This window comes from Amphiura filiformis, chromosome 8, assembly GCF_039555335.1.
Source record: "Amphiura filiformis chromosome 8, Afil_fr2py, whole genome shotgun sequence".
Lineage (NCBI taxonomy): Eukaryota > Metazoa > Echinodermata > Ophiuroidea > Amphilepidida > Amphiuridae > Amphiura > Amphiura filiformis.
Window position 1 is genome coordinate 58862127 of NC_092635.1, and position 20224 is coordinate 58882350.

Consider the following 20224-nt stretch of genomic DNA (forward strand, 5'->3'; position numbering starts at 1 on the left):
CATCTTGGTGTAGATTACTCTAAGAGTAACATTTATAGACACACTTAATAACCTAGCAGACATATTCGGATAATATACCCTTCTCAACTGCTAATAGCAATAACCCTAACCTTCGTCCTGGCCATAACCCTAAACCACTCTTAAAAAGGACATCTTCTCAAATATGATCATGTATGTATGTCCACCTGTAACTATAGAGGCCCTGCATGAAATTATCGATTCGCTCCAAACAAAGGATTTGAGCCGGTGTCCTTCACCGTAGTAATATGGCGGAGTGCAGTACATTCAATCAAATGTTGTCATTGCAATCATGCTTTTGTTGAATGCATTTGAGTAGTCCGCCATATTTACGGGATGATACGTCACATGCAAGGCCTCTATACATTTTCTAATTGATCTGGAATTCCAAACACTCTTAAAATTTAGAACCCCTTTGTCTTCTATGTGGAACTCTTAGAGAAAAATGTTCTATCAAGAACCAAAACAAGTACTTTGAGCGTTCATATTGAGTTTTTAAATAACCATTTTCAGATTTACAGAATAACATGAGGATTCTTGGAAAAAAGGTTCTAAACTATTCTGAAAAGGTTCTCGGCTAAACTGAGAGGGTTATGTGAGGAACCTAAAAGGTTCTGTAAAGTTCTCTGGAGTTCAGAGGCTCTGTTTTGGTTCTTGATACCACATAGAAGACAAAAAAGTTCTTCAATTTCTACGAGTGTTATTATAACCCCATCCTGCCCCCTTCACCAGTCCTACTTCAATCAAACCTAAATTCATCATTAAAACATCATAAGAAAATACATGTTATACTTACGAAAAATGTTTTATTGAAACTCCTTTAATAGTTCCTTGTGTTAATACTTGGCCATCTTTTCTGACAGTAAGTGAGGGGTCAGGTAGTCCCTCTGCTTCACATTTGATGGTGACTTTATCATCCTGTAGTATTCTTCTGTCTTTCAGGGCCTTTCTAAATACTGGTGGCCCTCCTGAAACAGGCAAAAAGAAACAAAAACATCATTAATTATAACAGAAATATTTCTTATACAGTTATTGCTTACTTCTTACAGTTCGTCGGTGTATTAACTTACTGACGGATCTAAACAATAGAGTAAAATACAGAGTGACGTATGTCAAGGTTTCATGAAAAATTGTTACTTCATAGAGACGGATAACTTTGGCAATCTACAAAATGTGAGATGTATGATTTTACAACAAAGATCTACTTCTAATAAACACATGCACTGCTATTCCTTTATGGCAAGTTTATAATCTATGCCCAATTCAGCTTCTCAACATTTTCCCAATGTCCATTTCGTGATCAATTTGCGATTGACATATGTGTAAAAACGCCCCGCTTTTTCAATCATCATATGTAATACCTTGACGAGTTATTTAGGAGAGCTGTTGCTTTGTTTGCTGTTGGTTTGTCTCACCTTTGTTTTTGTTATTGTTATTTTTTTTCATGGGGGTAGTGATGGTGATTTTCCTTTGTTTTTAACATAGGCACACAGTTTTGCTATAAAGGAAGGTACATCCTTTCTAACACCATACAACGAATGTTACTAATAATAACATCAAATGACACTTTCTGAATTTTTGTCAAGATATTTTTTCCAGGCTTAAAATAACTAAACGGAAGAAAGGATGTATGCATTTAGAAGTTCAATGTGCCCCTGGATATAACTGCCACTTTCTTTCATTTGCTATATGAATATGTCAAAAACAACCATGCATGCAGTATGCCAAAATAACTTCACTGATAAAGTACAAAACATTTTTGATGACAATAATGTTAGACACACAACATATAACAATAGTTCACCCTCTTGTAGAATTCGGTCCAGGAAAGGTTATGCTTGTCTAGTATTCATTTAGTTTGACCATTCCATTTTGATGAAAAATTGTTGTTTTGTTTGTTTGTTTGTTTGTTTATTTGTTTACCTATAGGTTGGTCTAAGGGACACATGCCTGGGTCAATGGAAAATACAGAAGTTCAATAAATGATTAAGCATAAAATGACAGCTTTAATATTAATTTTTCTCTCACAGAATATGATTTGTTTTCTATTGACAGGCATGAAAATGGCTTTTTTGAAAACTGCCTGAAAAAAATCTGTGAATTTGGCATCCTAAAACAGGCTGAAAAAAGATAAAATGCATAAATTTAGACAACAGAACTGCCTGAATTCAGGCAAGAGCCTGAAAATTCTCATGCCTGTATTCAAAACACTTTCTAAAATAAAAGCAAACATTTATCATGCTTAAAGGATAAATTGTTATCTGAAAAAAGAACCCCATTCAATTTACCAAATTTACCACAACTATCAGTATAGACACTCATTTCACACATTCACCATCTGCTCACTACCAATCACTGTCTGCTGCCCTCGCTTGACTATCACACCTTCACCTAAAACAAATCAACTCCTGAACTTCTGGCAAATCAGAAAGCCAATGCCACCTATCATCATTGGGCATCAATGTCAGAATAATAGGTACAGGTGCATCCAGAAATTAGATTCCCAAAATTTAGCTGTCAAGGTCGGATCTATCCAAGGACAGGAATAAATCTGCAGATAACAAGGAGAAACTAAAGAAGCTTCTCCATGCACAGCCTAAATGGGACATAACTTTTGAGTCGGTAAATCAATCCGTTTGTCTTAATTTGAGGACTGCTTGGGTTACTGCAATGAGACAACCAGTGAGAGGCACACTATGGTTCTATATTGAGGTTAGATGTACTGCCTGAAGTTGGTGGAGGTTGTATAGCGGCAGTAGGCAGTACACCATTTCAAAGTGTTCAGAAGAACTATCTATTGGCAGTAGATATAGGCCTGTACTTTTGTTGAACAGCCACGTTTTAACATTTAAAGAAATGAATCAATCCCAAATGGAGGGAAATTCCAAATGGCTAGACTTATTTTTGCAGCTATTAAACGAGTTAAGCCAATCAAATGAGTTTGAAAAAAGAAAAGAAGGTTCCAAGAGGAACCTTTTTGTTCTTTTATGAGAACCCTTGAAGAACCATAAAAGGTGCTTAGGACATGCTGGGGAACTTTCTTTGTTCTCTGATAGTCATTTAGAACTTCCTTGGTTCTCTATTAAAGGTTCTAAATATTTAAGTATCTTAAGAGTTGAAAACAGAGGTTCCCCTTAGAACCTCCAAATTCAAAAGGGGTTCGTTAAAATCCAATAACCTTTTGTAGAACGAATCAAGGTTCTACAAGAGTTTTGGAGAACCAAAAAAGTTCTTCAGAGTGCCTTTTTATGGTTTCTTCTAAGAACCATCATGGTTTCTCCTGAGATGACAAAACAGTTCCTTTTAGAACTTTCTTTTCTGAGAGTGTACAACCAGTATGAAGACAGGAAGGCATGGTAGGCATTTGTCCAACAAAGAATTAGTGCCCATCTCCAAAAAGGACGGTATTCATCTTCATCCTTCAATAATGTCCGCCTTTCATCATGTTTCATCCGAAGTACGTGCCACAAACATGGGTAGCATTTTCAGCCTTCTGGTATATCAATGACCCCTTTTTCAAATCCTATTTTGGTATATGAATGGGTCCTTTTTCAATTTTTTCGGAAAACAGCCCAATTTTTCCTTAATCTAGCCAAAATTTTCACAAAATTTTGGGAAAATTTGTAAAAACTAAGACAATTTTGGGTAAATTCGGCCGAAAATTTTGACTTTTGGTATATCAATGGGTCCAAATTTCTTGAAAAATTGGTATATTTATGGGTCTTCTTCCAAAATCTCAGCGGCACGTCCCTACCAAAACCAAACTTGAGTACCCCCCCCCCTCCGGGTTTCATCAACTCTACCTAACCACTTAACACTATGGACCACAAGAGCCTCATCCCAATGGCATAGTTCAATAACCTCAATTACATAATCATGGTGCAAAATTTGACCTCAAGTTGCAGAGTATGAGGTTTTGTATTCAAATTTTCAAAGGTCATTCAATGAATGTACACATGTATTGGGGTTAAAGAAATGTGCCCTGATAGATGAGCATGTATTGGATCCTAGTGTAAGCTTGATACAAAAAAAGTAAGATGACCAAAGACCAAGTGTATTGGTAGACAAATCTGGATTAACGGACAAGGCATCAAACAAATCTTTGATGATTACGATTACGCATTATGATCCAGACAGTTCACGTTGTACGTGCCCTAACGTTACTAATCATGCCTAATCCATACAGACATTGCTTTCCCTAGAGGCTGATAGTATCAGACAGATATCTCTATTAAATAGATAGCTATTGTTTAGTCACATCAACTATTATTGCCTACTTGTCAACAACACACATTCAATAAATATTTCCTATACATATATCTATCTATCACTGCAATTGTATGGAAAACTAATTGCTTGGAGTTGAAAATGACAAGTTATGAGTGGGTTTTGATGGAATGTACACGATTCTGATTCCATCAGACACGAAATAACCCGAAGCTAGCTGGCACAGTTTAAGATGAGCAATAAATATTTTGTTTAAAATATTTGTGAATAAATAGATCAGAGTGATAATATTCTAAATATATTTCATTTTCTGTAATTGATGATTTGATATGGAATTATTTGAAAGCATACAATGCAGATCTACTGCTACATGAATTAGCAGGCCTGGAATTCAGGAAACTTATTCCAGGGAAATTTCAGGATTTGGAGGAATTTCCATGTAAGAAATCCATAGGAAATAATGGGAAATGTTACCCAATTTCCAAAATAGTTTGTTATTTGGCAGTTTGCATGTAAAAATGAATTTTCAGTCCCCTAAAATGGCATTTTCAAAAAAGAAAGCTGACCTCCTTGTTCATTTCAATGTTTTCAAGTACACTGAGTGTAATCAGAAAAGTAAACCCTTTTTTTTTGGGGGGGGGAGGAGGGGTGATTATATTACCCATAATTATATTGGCTGATTACAGTCCTAAGCACAATGAGTATCGCTCCATCCTAGATTCATGATTACATGTAATACACAAGGAGTTCTCTCTTCATCTTGCAAAATAGACCTACAATCCTGCGCAAAAAGCTTGGGACAGTATGTTTATTTCACGCATCCCCATTCCCCTTATTCAATGTTGAGTGGTTACGTTCAATGTCTGCTTCAACATTGTTTCCGGGGTAGTAAGTATTTAACATCATGAACATGAGCTATGAATATGATGAAACATATCATGTATTTTCAGCCAAATTTTCAATTCACAGGAATTTGATCTACTGTCTCAAAGCATAATCTATGCTCAAAGATGGTCAGAATACATCATAAAGAAGGCCTATAAATATCATTAAAGTGATATTCAATTCACAGGAATTTGATCTTTAAAACATCAACTGTCCCAACGAACTTGGCACAAAATTGTAGATGTTTCAATTTAGATCATGAATACACTAGGGAGGAAACTGTCTATCTATGATGGGAACCAGTTCACTCAAATTATTGGCCTTCATCTGCTCATATTTAAAACCCAAAGATGGGGTACCCAATTTGATAGCCCCCTCCTCCTCCTCCTCCTCCTCCTCCTCCTCAGTGTAACACCATTCAAATAACAAAAAGGCTCATATTTTCCCATCAGTGTAATTTTATTTTCTGCTAAAAGTTAAGGAAATTGATAAAAACATTATTACCCAACATCTGAAAATTGACTTTGGCAATAAACATAGACTTTGATGTTTTCAACCAAATCATATCAATCATTGTACGATCATATTGCATCAAAAATAGAGGTTGGCAAGGATAGTAAGTGATCCTGATAGTTGCAATGTCTGTTAACACTGTGAGGGACTTACAATATGCGCTAAGAAAAACATACTGAAAACATCCACTATAATGTTCTTCCTTCCACTTGTGTTTTATGGTATATTTCCTTACATTGATCAATTTATGATGTCAGCCATGATACATCCTCTTTCTCAATAGGCCGTATTCAGACGGGTATACCTCCCAAGGGTTAGGACCCTCCTAGCCCCTGAACATGTTTAAAGCAGAATCTCCTGTGTAATCTCTTGACAGTTTTGTTTTAAACATGTTCATGGGCTACAAGTAGGAAATGAATGAGTTGTGTCTGGACACAAGGTCCTTTTAAAAGATAAAACTCTTGAGCCACAAGGCAATAGATGGTCCAAGAGACTAACAGAATGGCAACCAAGGACCAGAAAAAGGAGGAAAGGAAAACAGAAAAGGAGATGAAGAGATGACATCACCACCTACAACAACTTGGTCAAGAACAGAAAAAGACAGAAACATTATGGAAAATGCTAGAGGAGGGCTTCAAACAGTGGGTGATGAGGTGAGGTGAAGTGAGGCGAGGCGAGGCGAGGCGAGACGAGACGAAGTGAGGTGAGATGAGATGAGGTAAGATGAGTTGAGATGAGGTGTGAGATGAGATGAGATGAGATGAGATGAGATGAGATGAGATGAGATGAGGTGAGGTGAGGTGAGGTGAGGTGAGGTGAGGTGAGATGGGATGGGATGAGATGGGATGAGATTAGATAAGATCAGGAGAGGTGAGATGAGATGGGATGAGATGAGATGAGATTAGATGAGGAGCAACAAGGATTGACAAATCATGCATAATCATACACCATAATCAAAACCCTCAATTGAACAAGTTTGCATGGCACAAACCTCAAAGTTTCCTCTGAGTGTACTTAAAGGTGTAAACTCCCTAAATATCTCCAGGTTTGAGGTGGGCCAAACTTCCAAGTTTCCCTTTATGTGCTAAACCTCTAAATATGTCTACATGGCCAAAACCCCTGACTGAACTCTCAAGTGTTCCAAAGTTTCCAAAGTTTCTGCCTCTGTGTGGACTCAGCTTAACAAAGTTCATAGCACCTTCTGTCAATCTGCATTCTGTCACTCTATTCACATCAGACATAAGTCTTCTTGTTTTTGTTGTGAATTAAGGAAGTTTGATAGAAAGTGATGTAGATGCCGGTGAAAATGCGCCAAACAAAATTATTTGCACACCCTGTATGTTTCCTGTGATTACGTGGAGACTATTCGCCCACCATCGCAATACTTTTTGTCCTCAGTGAACAAGTATACTACAATGTAAGTAAATGGCGATGGATCCTTATTGATCCAAAGCTGAACCAGGCAGGCTATCGTAAATATCATGAATATCTCACATGAAAAATGATGTATATAAAAATTCCCTTTAAAAAGGAAGGCTGTCCATATTTGGGATTAACCCACATTGTATGCAATTATCTGCATTGATCAAGATTTTTCCAGTTCTGAATTTTGCTTCATCTCTTTATGTTAGGGAACCTAACTAAGAGATTACCACATGTTATAAACAATTGCTTCAAACTTTTCATTTAATACTGACTACTGAGACCAATGATAAGGGCCTATCATTAGAGCTTGTGTAATGAAATGAAGCTCAACTTCTCCAAATCTGATGCACAACCTTTTATTTTTCTTTCATCAATCAATTTATATTTTAAATTACACCTTTCATAGCTTTAACTTTGGCAAAATCATGAAATATTTCTGAATGTAAAACCAAGTAAAGGTGCACAGAGTACTTATTCAACCTAGTGCAATAACACACATTAAGCACCATGTAACTGGGTTACAGACCGTCTATCTTTACAAAACAAACAGTAAACCTATGCGTCAATTCACAGTAAATGTATTTAACCAGTAGCATAATGTAATTGTTCAGACTCAATGTTTTTGCACCGTTCTTGTACCTACTTAGACCAAGCCAATGCAAATTACGTTTTTTGTTCTCGTTTGCAATTCATTTTGTTCGTTTCCATGATCAATTTAAATCAAGTTGAGGCCATTCTGCTTTGTTTTTACTTTATTCAGTCACACCCACACATGGTCTTCTCTTTCTCGATAGTTTAAATCATGTTAGCCAGATGCTGTCTGTTCTATTGGGTTATCAACTTGCAGGAGAAAAAGGAGATCTGTCACAGACATGCCTTAAACCTTATGCAATATGCTAGATTTGTATGGTTTAAGAAATATCACAAAATAAGAAATTTAAAAGTACATTTTGTGATCCTCAGCCTCATTCCCCCCACTTTTTTCAAGAAAAGTTGAGATTTTTATACCACTGGAAACCTCTGGCTACATAATGTTTATGTACCAAAAATGTCTTGCAGATTAATTCGTTTAGCAAAAATATCGTCAAATTTGAATTTCGTTCTGGTATACCAGAACTTATAGGCCTGCACCTAATATCAGATTTCATCAAATCCCATGTATTCCAAAATCATACAAATTCTTTTAAATGTAGGCAAGTCAGTGGCTAGTGGGGAGCACCTGCGTCACAGCATTACATCTATTTCCAACTTTTGAATTTGTTTACAATAATGTTCAACTTTATTTTTAGCTATATAAATCAAAAGCCAAGAGTATGGCAAATGGAAGAATGTCAATTATTTACCGATTACAAACAAAAGTATTAATTATTCCAATACTTAATAAACATAATTTTCCATAACAATAATTTCACTCAAAATATTTATTTGGGTAACCATGGAGAAAATAGCCTGAATAGAGCAGATGGTGAAATGGGCTATATTGTTATTACATCCTGTGACATTGTGAAACATTGTTGATTAAAACTATAACCATTTGCCACATTTATGGTAAAAGATTTCCTTTTCCCAACCCGGTGCTGCAAAAAGAAACAAACACAAACAGATGGAATTCTCGTGCTGAAATCATTTTTTACACCTGTAACTATTATGTCAAGTACCTTATACATTATAAAAAGTAGCCCAGCATTGCCTTTTGTAAACAAGCTAAATTCTGTGAAACACCAAAAAGCTTCTCACCTTTCCACTATTTCATTTAGGTTTACCTACATGACCACAGGTACTTGATAATTGCAACTTGATATCAAACAACAAAATAACGACTTCTGGTGGACAATAATATCAAAATATATCGATCCTAATGCATACAGTATCTGAAATAGATTCCAAATAGCCTTAGGTTCGAGACTCAGGCTATGGCTTGTACATTGTGTTGTACTTAAGCTATTTAGTACTGGAGCATCTAGTTTCTAGTAATTATTTCAAATATTTCGCCTATTTTTGGCATCCTTGAAGCTTACCAACTTTCCATTCACCTCACTATGGACCACAATAGCCTCATCCCAATGGCATAGTTCAATAACCTCAATAAACAATCATAGCGAAAAATTTGGAACTCAAGTTGAAGAGAATGAGATTATATACCTAAATTTTCAAAGGTCATCCAATGAATGTGCAAATATATTGGGGTTAAAGAACTGTGCCTGATAGATGAGCATGTTGTGGATCCTAGTGCCTACATTTTGCCAACTTGCAAAAGGTATTTCCCAACAACAAAAATATTACCATGTGGTGCACTTCCTTTTTAAAACCGCAAAATCCATCTTTGTCAAGTTCATTCTTATGCTCAATATTATTCAATGAAAAAAGGAAACTTTTCATCGTCAATCAACCGTGGTTCAAAGGCTTTGCTTTGGTGTGCACAATAGGGAACATGTACCTCAGTATTCAGAGTCAATTAATTTGGCATTGGCTTTATTCACGGGTAATAGCGTGTGAACCAAGTCATAATAACGACTAAGGCAATATATGACGAATGACGAACATCGAACATAGCGTAACGACGTTTCTCGAAACCGTGAGAACAGACCGACTGGCAATGACAGATTTCACAATCAGCAACAGTACAATATGATATCATATAAAAATAATTGCAACGACCAAACGGAATAACACAAATACCAGGTTCTTATGTAATTATAAGTCTATGTTATGAATGTCTGTATCGACAGTTTGGTGTTAGAAGTCTTGGAATTACTTCCTGAACTGCATTATATATCCTATCCAGATATTTATCAGCCAATTTGCTGATACACATGCACTTACAATCTAGACACTGGAAAGAAACATTTTCTTAATCCATTGTCCATCATTAGTTTGGGTAGAAATAATAGCAAGCCTTTTCTCGCACTATAAATTTCACCCAGCTTGCAACTGCACGGCCGTGCAAGGCGTGCATGCTTCACACCACCCCACTCAAGGAGCTGAAACTAGTTCAAGGAATGTATATAATACTTCTCTTTTTGGGGGGGGGGGTGAAATTCTCAGAATTCTTACAATATTGCGTTAACTTTCCATGTAAATAATAGCTTGTACTATTTGTTTTACATCTGCGTGTGGCACAAGAGCCCCAAGTGAGGGTGTAACTGAACATTGTTGAATCAGCTGGGGTTGGACCAACTCAACGATAACCGCTCACCAATTAATGGTAATGACATTGAACATCTGCAACAAAATTAAAACATTATGATTTGCAGAATCATGTTGTCTTTTTTGTTATCATTGAATGCACTGTCACTTCATTTACTTTGTTATCTTTTATCTTGTCACTGTCATCATCATCATCGTCACTATCATCATTGTCATCATCATCAGCATCTTCTTCTTCATCATCATCAACCTTGCCATCGTCAGCATTGTCATCATCATCAGCAGCATTAACATCTTATTCCAACAAGCACGGTCACCTGTAAGTCCTGATAATCATCATCATCATCATCATTTGTCATCCATATCAAAACCTTTAGTAACATTTCAGAATCAGTGAATCCACGACAGACTTGGCCATTCAAAACGCAACAGAAAACTAGCTAAAAATGGCCAAATTTTTCTTTAAATCGCCGTCAATTTCGAACTAGTGAACTCAGAATTCTGTTCCCACGTTTATATTACCTTGAGATATTCCTTAACCCTAAAATTATTTTTTTGAAGCTGTAGGTGCTTCCATGAACCCGCCTGAATTTTTATTTATTCCATGTTTTCACTAAATTGTGTTCCTTTCCCTGCGTGGAATCAAGTTTTCTGGGTTTTCCTGTCAAACCTGCCCTGTTCCAACAGTCACTCTCTTAATAGCGCTACGCTATTAAAAATGTCCTCGGGTTAATCGACTGTATAGACATTTTCCCTAATGGTCATCTAAAAATGGTTATGATAGACCTGAATTTAGTCTCGCCGCATACAAAAAACTATGGGTACCCCCTAATCAGAAGTCAATTCTAGTCCCTTCGATAACTCGCTGGGTCTGCTAGTCTTAGTCACAGTCTATATGGCACAGCATAATTAGCATTACAGTGAAATGCGACCAGCGTGAACTTTGCATAGACTATACGATCTATTTTTAGCATGACTCCACATAGCTCGCGTTTATCAAGGTCACTGTAGCTTTTCATTGCGCAGTGAATATTATTTTGGGTAAAAAACATGTTACTTTTCACATAGAAAGGTTTTGATATGATCATCATCATCAGCAGCAGCAGCAGCAGCAGCTTCATTAACATCTTATTCCAACAAGCACAGTCACCTGTTGAAGCAAGTCCTGATAATCATCATCATCATCTTCTTCTTCATCATCATCAACCTTGCCATCATCGGCATGATTTTCATCATCACCATCAGCAGCATCAGCAGCATTAACATCTTATTCCAACAAGCACAGTCACCTTTTGGAGCAAGCCCTGATAAATGTCAGTAGGCAACCGGTTGACACATGACATGAACCAGTATGGTCTAACAATTTCCGATACATCTTTTGTTATCACTGGTAGTCTTAGTCACCCAACAGACATCCTAACTTCAAAAACAAGTAAACAAACAAATAAACATTCTCCTAACCACCTCATAAACATTCCAGCTTTCTATTCTAGTCACATCAATCTGTTTTGAGTCTGCCTCCGGCTGATGACAAAACAAAAACAATCACATTATAAGACATCAAGCGACCAACACATCTACTCATATGGGTACCACCCAGGCATGATGGACGCTAATGATCACGTCATATGTCAACAAGAAACTGGGAACCACCGCAGCGAGTACCAAGCTGGTTACTGCTCATATTAGTAAGATTGCGTTTAATATGTTCCTGCGGTTTGCGGTAAACCAGATTAAACTAGAGATGAACTGTTACCACTGAGTATGGGCAAAGAAAAGAGGGATACCTTGCAAACTGGTATGATTTTGAACCTGAAATCCATTCATTTGCCTTGAATGATAGTGTGGATCATGACCAATGTTTTAGAAATCATGCAAATCACAGATTATCCTTATAGAATCCCTAAGACAATACTAAGGTACATTTGTCCTTCATTTGATTGATTTGATTTGATTTATCAATAATCCAGGCAAGAAAAAATGCAAAAAGCAGAAAAAAGGTGCAGACTTGGTTACCTTGTATAAACCTCATTTATCTACAGCTCTTTTCCTACAAATAGGAACATGTCTATTATCTATAGATTTATCACATGATGTTTTGACTCTTCAATATTATTCCATCAATACACTATCTCCCTCCCAAGCCACTTTTTCAATAATTGGCATGTCCATTTATTTTTTAGTCAATTTCAAAATTTAGTTTGAAAAACAGGAGACATTGATTCAATTGTTACATAATTGCAATACTCTATCCTTGGCACTTGACATTCTCATGTAGATATAGGCTACTTGTATGTCAAGGTGTGATATCATCTTTTATTCGTTATTGAATTCTGTCCATGTGTAAATAGGTAAATAAATTGCCTTCATGATGGAAGCACCTGCACCTTCCTATTAATTTAATTGCCTTCATGATGAAAGCACCTGCACCTTCCTAGTAATTTAATTGCCTTCATGATGGAGGCACCTGCACTGTACTAGTAATTTAATTGCCTTCATGATGGAGGCACCTGCACCTTCCTAGTAATTTAATTGCATTCATGATGGAGGCACCTGCACCTTCCTAGTAATTTAATTGCCTTCATGATGGAGGCACCTGCACCTTCCTAGTAATTTAATTGCCTTCATGACGGACGCACCTGCACCTTCCTAGTAATTTAATTGCATTCATGATGAAAGCACCTGCACCTTCCTAGTAATTTAATTGCCTTCATGATGAAAGCACCTGCACCTTCCTAGTAATTTAATTGCATTCATGATGGAGGCACCTGCACCTTCCTAGTAATTTAATTGCCTTCATGATGAAGGCACCTGCACTTAACCTGGTAATATCAACATATTTGATTTCTTACAGTAAAACCTCTTTTATACAAGCCTTTTTTTTGTATGGATATGTTATCTGGGCTGGCTTAATAATCTTGTTTCAAAGATTTCTTGAAAAGGATGTTGTTAGCAAAATACAGGATGGGAAGAAACTACACTGTCCCTGCCCCAGTGGAGTAGCCAGGGACAAGGGCAGCTTTGCTTCCCCCATGACAAGGTTTATCCTCCCCCATATTAATTTTTGCATTTTTTAGCCCATTTTTTACCATTTTATGGTCAAATGCCCCCCCCCCCCTTACAAGTTGCCTATCCTCCTCCCCCTCCCCCTCTAAAAGTCCTGATTATGCCCCCTACCCTACACTACTGGAGGTAAATATAAACATCTTCATACTAAACAAGCCACAAACAGCACAATTACACAAATCCTGTATATGATAAGACCCTTTTTACTTCAATTTATTAAGGAACAAACATGGCTGCAATGCAGGAAAAGCTTAGGTCAGGAAATACACATCCTGAATTGCCAATTGAAAGATGCATGTGCACAAGTCAGCATTATGAGCAAATAACGTTTTGAGAAAAGGGTAATAGCAGTGACTTCAATGAAGAAATTACTTGTCTAAAAGACGGAAGCTAAATCAACTGTGAAGCCGTTAATAGAGAAATACATCGATTTGAAGATTAAAATGTTTCAAGAAAGTTATTACAAGGAAGTAGAACAGTTCAAATCCTTAACCCCCTGAGCACTACCTGCCGATCTATCATTGCCTCTGATTGGTCAACTATGTGATATCTTCACTTTCAGAATGGAGCTTTGCAAATAATTCACCCCTATTTTTTGCATGGTGAAATCATTCTAACAATGTTGCTGATTGGTCCAATCGATAATGAAAACTTCTTTTTGGCCAATCGGCATGTAGTTCTCATGGGGTAAAAGCATAGCTGGTTGAAAGTCAGTGGGCTGCAAACTATAACTTTGACACTGATAAGCTTAAAAGGTAACCTTCCTTCAATTCCAATGAATTCCAATTTCTTTGTTCATATAGTTGGTCTATCTCATAACCCTGCTGGTACAGCCAGATCTCTAAAAGTTCATCTGAAAGCAAAAAGGTTATAAAGCATCTAAAATGCCTGCTAGAAACATATCAACTCTTTAACTAACATTGTATTTATACTGGTTGTCATGACGACAGAGTTGAAATTCAAATGTTACCTCTAGGGACCTGTAACCTTCACAAAAATCAAGGTTAACTTCCTTTCAATGTGAAGTGCAAATGAAATACTTCCATGTTTTCAGCAAGTTTTTTCAACAAATTTCCACATACACACATTTTTCCATTTGGAGTTCTTTCCATGGAATTTAGACCAAAGAAAATGGACTCTTATTATGGGGTCTATACAGTCTATTGACAATGTGTTTCTACTGAACAAAGGGTTAATGGGTGATGGGGATGAAGCTTAGCAATGCGGGATGAGTTGAGTCAATATGTGGTAACATTCCCAGCACAAACAGATCGGTGTGAAGGGTGATGTCAGTCGGGCGATGCGGTTACCGTCTATGGTCAACCACCTTTTGAGGTGGTTAATAGTGGGCGTAAACGGTGACATTCCCAGTAGAAACAGTAATGATTTTTTAGTGCATACTAAAAAGCATCACCCTCGGAGAATTGTATGACGGTCTGACCCCCTCCCTTTAATTATGACCCCTTACATATTTGGGACCCCATTCAGATGATAAATGACACCCCCCCCCCCCATGTCAGCAATGCCAACAACTCAATTGATGACAAAGTTCATCCAACTCCTGATGGAAAGAGGTCAACAGCACTATAGTTTCCAGTTTTCTAAACTAGGCCATGGATCACCTCTTGTCACTTCTACTTCCTTTCTCCTTCAGCTGCTCAAAAATTGTACAAAATATTAAAGATTACAGTCAGTGTCACTGGAGTCAAAATACATCAGTTTTACTTCAATGGTTGATGATGAAATGCTCCAGTGCTGGGATTTTCATCTGGAGGGAGGGGCAAAGTTAAATGAGGAGGTGTGTATGAAAATTTGATTGCTATACTAGTAAATATTTTTTATCAAAATCTTTGGAAGAACACTTGCCAAAACTCCACACTCATGATACCTGCTTATATCTATTGACACTGATTTGGCCAATCTACAACCAGTGGCGTAACTAGGGTTGGTAGCGCCCGGGGCAAGAAACAAAACTGTTTACCCACAGTCTATTAACTTCTTGGGTGAGGCATTTTGTGGGACAAATTATTTGAAACAATATTATTTTTAAATGGAAAGAAGGACCCAGATCTCAAGTAATTAGATAGCTGCCTGTTTGGTCAAAGTATATTTCCTGAATCTAAGATGAAGAGTACAATGACCTATAAAATTATGACAACTACAATCATCACAGTCCTTGCCATTTGCAATAGTGTCAAATCATGCATCTAATGGGCCAGCTCAGCCCCAAGCTCCACCAGATAATAAAACTCCTTTAAAAGGGAGAGCATGCATATCAAAGGAGGTTCTTGAATAAAGGAATTCTGAATTTACAAAAACCAGGGACCTCAATAACTAGGGCCAGGGCCCATTGGTCCAGGCCTTTACTTTTAAGGTGTCCAAGAGTGACCAATCCCCCCTCCCCCGTGAGAAGTCTTGCCCCCTCTCCCCCTGTAAGAGGCCTTACTTTTTAGCCCATTTTTGACCATTTTCATTTAAGCTTGCCTCCTGAAAATTTGCCTTGCCCCCGTTGCCCTCCTAGTTCAACCCCTGGTGTCTTGGCTTTTGTAGCACATAGGAGTGATTACTCCCCTAAACTTCCTCAGCCAAGTCCTGTGCACATGCAGTAGCTCATAAGTACGGTATTTTGAAGGCACGATAACATCACTTTAAGATAGCAAGTGCATCATCACTGTTGACATCAAACAACCACATTGATGTTATTAGCTAATTAATCACATACCCCACATCTCAAATCAGGCATTACCCATGTTAACCCAACCATCACTACCAACATAAACTACCAACCGCAAGACTACCAAATAAACCTGCTATGCCATCCGTTTGCTTTAAAATCACAATTTCACAATCACATCAGAAAGTTGCACGCACTTTTCTAACAATGATAGCAGAAAGTGGGCTACTATTTGTGGGGTTACTGTTTATTTACACAGATAATAATATTGCAAGTGGGCGATTAGACTAAATAATGGCCCTGACTTTTATAATGGACTAGGTTAAGGGGTACTCCTTTCCAGTAAACCAGGGAGGAAGTCTATGCTGTTTTCAGTACCAGTTTGCTAAAGTTACTTCCATGTCCTAAAACTTTTGCACTTTACAAAAGTAAGAATGATAAAATGTTTCTTGGTTTGCTTTATGTTGTCGCTGTCTTATTGTCTCAGCGTTGTTGTTGTCACCTTGTGTTGTGTTGTCCCGGTGTGTTGTGTTGTGATGCATTGTGTTGTGCTGTGTTGAGTTGAGACGTTTTATTTTTTGGGCTTTGCCTCACCCCATGATTATCTGTTATGTTTGATTAGTTGTGAGAGAGGGCTGTGGGACTTAGGCTATATGGGTGCCCAGGAATTTGCATATGGCCCTATAGTGAGAAAGGAACAAGTAGGACCATGATATTTCAGGCTAGGATTGCGAGTGTCTTTGACAAAGGGTGAATGATCTTTTAAATTATAAGTAATTTAGGAATCCTGGAAATCTTTTGAACAAAATATGCTGAGTTTATAGAACTTGACAGAACTAAATATAATTTTCTTTGACTGAATAGATTCATTGGCTAATATAAGATTCTAGGTCTAACTAATTGTCAATGATATGTTCCCTATCTGTCATGAATATGACTTTCACCCACCATGAATTCCGGAAAAATTAGCTTAAATTTTAGTATGGTCTGATTTGGTCTAATAGACAATGAAATCCTGCATACAAGAAATTGATCTCCATGGTACCTGGATCCAAAATTGGCTGACTAAAATGACATAATTTTAAAGCTCCAACAAAAAGGTTATGTTGTGCGAGCTCATTTCTAGCTTCAAAAAGGATGTGTTGTATGAGCTCATAATTATGATCTCAAATGAAAATGCTTTTATTTTGTCCAATAATCCAATATAATTCTAACAAAACATTGAATGTTTTATCAGAAGGAAACTTACTACTTCTTACTTTCACGGATGCTGATTCATTGCACACCTAGTACTATGGTATCATCCTTAAACTTATACCCCATACCACACCACCTAAGCAGTATGTACACTCTAAGAAATAAAGGTTTGACTTAACCATTTTTTTCTTTCTCTATACAGAATGAAATGCCTGAAACTGCTTTAACTTTGCCTGAAAATGTGTATTTCCCTATACTTTGTACAGGGAAGATCCAAGCTAAATTACCTGAAATTATGCAATTGCCTGAAGATTTACATCCCTGTCTATATATGGAACCCTTACTCAAAAATGGTTCAGGAAAAGGTGCTTATTAGCTTGCAAGACCCCTTTTTAGTTCTTTCAACCATCAGATTAGCATAGAACCCTTTCAGAATATAGTGTAGGCATATAGAACCAGTCATGGTCCAAGAACCCTCATAAATCTTGAGGGTTCTTAAAGGTTCTAAACTATTCTGTCAAGGTTTTGTAAAGCTGGGAGTAGTTCTTCAAAGAGACAAAATGGTTCTTACAGCACTTTTTTGGTTCTTGATAGGACTATTTTAGAAGGATTCTATATGGGGTCAAGGAACGGTTCAAAGTTGAACCTTTACTTCTTAAAGTGAACCTATTATGATATTTTGTAATGAATTAAATTTAGACAAATAAATAGATGAAGATACTCTTCTAAATGAAGCCATTTTATTAAGCCTACCTATAATATTCATTAAAGATGTTGAAGAGAGATGATAATATAGTAAGCCAGTGCCATCATTACTTCAATTCCTAATCGTATTTGCAGGTGTAGCCGACAGTACACTGACATAAAGTGATAGATGGTAGCAGGAAATGATCATTATATGACATACATGTCATTTGATATTGAAGAAACATCATCAAGGAAAAACGCACAAGCTTTGTATACACTGATTGATAATCCAATGTGCCCATCAGTTTCAAACACTCTCTTTGGTTGCCAACGTACACACATAAATAGTCCATTTGAAAACAATTTTATTCTGGCAAATAAGTGAAATTTTAGTTGATCCACAGAAAGAAGGGGTCTGCGGTTTATTAGGATAATTTATTGCACTCTGACATGATGATTGTGGACATTTATGGGGACATTTTATCACATGATAAACAGTTTCAAACATGATGTTGTGATCTATCTGCAAAGATTTATTGTCCGAATCATCTGTGTAGCAATATTTCATTGGAGCACTTTAGAGGCGATGACATTTAAATGTTCCAATGGACCCATATATTTAAGCAGTTTTTAAGTAATGAACTTTTGGGAAAGAGAGACCCAATTAACATGATTAACAGCCTTTTGAAGTAATTTCCGATCATGATGCATGGCATTACATGCATATAAATGTACAATCATCAGTCCACATAAAGGGTTCTTATCAGAGACTTCAAATGTCAATAGGTGAGAGGTAACTGACTTTAAACAACTCTTTTCAGAGCCACCATTTCTTAGGGATAGCTACATGTATAAAAGATGCAGTCCACTATGATACAATGTAACCTACTATAAAGGGCCCTTTTCAGAGCCACCATTTCTTAGGGATAGCTACATGTATAAAAGATGCAGCCCACTATGATACAATGTAACCCACTTTAAAGGACCCTTTTCAGAGCCACCATTTCTTAGGGATAGCTACATGTATAAAAGATGCAGCCCACTATGATACAATGTAACCTACTATAAAGGACCCTTTTCAGAGCCACCATTTCTTAGGGATAGCTACATGTATAAAAGATGCAGTCCACTATGATACAATGTAACCTACTATAAAGGACCCTTTTCAGAGCCACCATTTCTTAGGGATAGCTACATGTATAAAAGATGCAGTCCACTATGATACAATGTAACCTACTATAAAGGACCCTTTTCAGAGCCACCATTTCTTAAGGATAGCTACATGTATAAAAGATGCAGTCCACTATGATACAATGTAACCTACTATAAAGGACCCTTTTCAGAGCCACCATTTCTTAGGGATAGCTACATGTATAAAAGATGCAGCCCACTATGATACAATGTAACCTACTTTAAAGGACCCTTTTCAGAGCCACCATTTCTTAGGGATAGCTACATATATAAAAGATGCAGCCCACTATGATACAAAGTAACCTACTATAAAGGACCCTTTTCAGAGCCACCATTTCTTAGGGATAGCTACATGTATAAAAGATGCAGCCCACTATGATACAAAGTAACCTACTATAAAGGACCCTTTTCAGGGGGACATTTTATCACATGATAAACAGTTTCAAACATGATGTTGTGATCTATCTGCAAAGATTTATTGTCCGAATCATCTGTGTAGCAATATTTCATTGGAGCACTTTAGAGGCGATGACATTTAAATGTTCCAATGGACCCATATATTTAAGCAGTTTTTAAGTAATGAACTTTTGGGAAAGAGAGACCCAATTAACATGATTAACAGCCTTTTGAAGTAATTTCCGATCATGATGCATGGCATTACATGCATATAAATGTACAATCATCAGTCCACATAAAGGGTTCTTATCAGAGACTTCAAATGTCAATAGGTGAGAGGTAACTGACTTTAAACAACTCTTTTCAGAGCCACCATTTCTTAGGGATAGCTACATGTATAAAAGATGCAGTCCACTATGATACAATGTAACCTACTATAAAGGGCCCTTTTCAGAGCCACCATTTCTTAGGGATAGCTACATGTATAAAAGATGCAGCCCACTATGGTACAATGTAACCCACTTTAAAGGACCCTTTTCAGAGCCACCATTTCTTAGGGATAGCTACATGTATAAAAGATGCAGCCCACTATGATACAATGTAACCTACTATAAAGGACCCTTTTCAGAGCCACCATTTCTTAGGGATAGCTACATGTATAAAAGATGCAGTCCACTATGATACAATGTAACCTACTATAAAGGACCCTTTTCAGAGCCACCATTTCTTAGGGATAGCTACATGTATAAAAGATGCAGTCCACTATGATACAATGTAACCTACTATAAAGGACCCTTT

The 20224-nt window shown here is 37.0% G+C and overlaps 1 protein-coding gene across 7 annotated transcripts in view; it reads right to left on the reverse strand.

Annotated features, from left to right (window-relative positions):
- Nucleotides 1-20224, reverse strand: part of LOC140159295 (uncharacterized) — a 279856-nt gene that overhangs the window by 103141 nt on the left and 156491 nt on the right. For all 7 annotated transcript variants that reach the window (XM_072182712.1, XM_072182718.1, XM_072182716.1 and 4 more), the window contains exon 2: nt 815-986. In XM_072182712.1, the coding sequence (XP_072038813.1) occupies nt 815-986 (172 nt within the window). The remainder of the gene's footprint in view (nt 1-814; nt 987-20224) is intronic.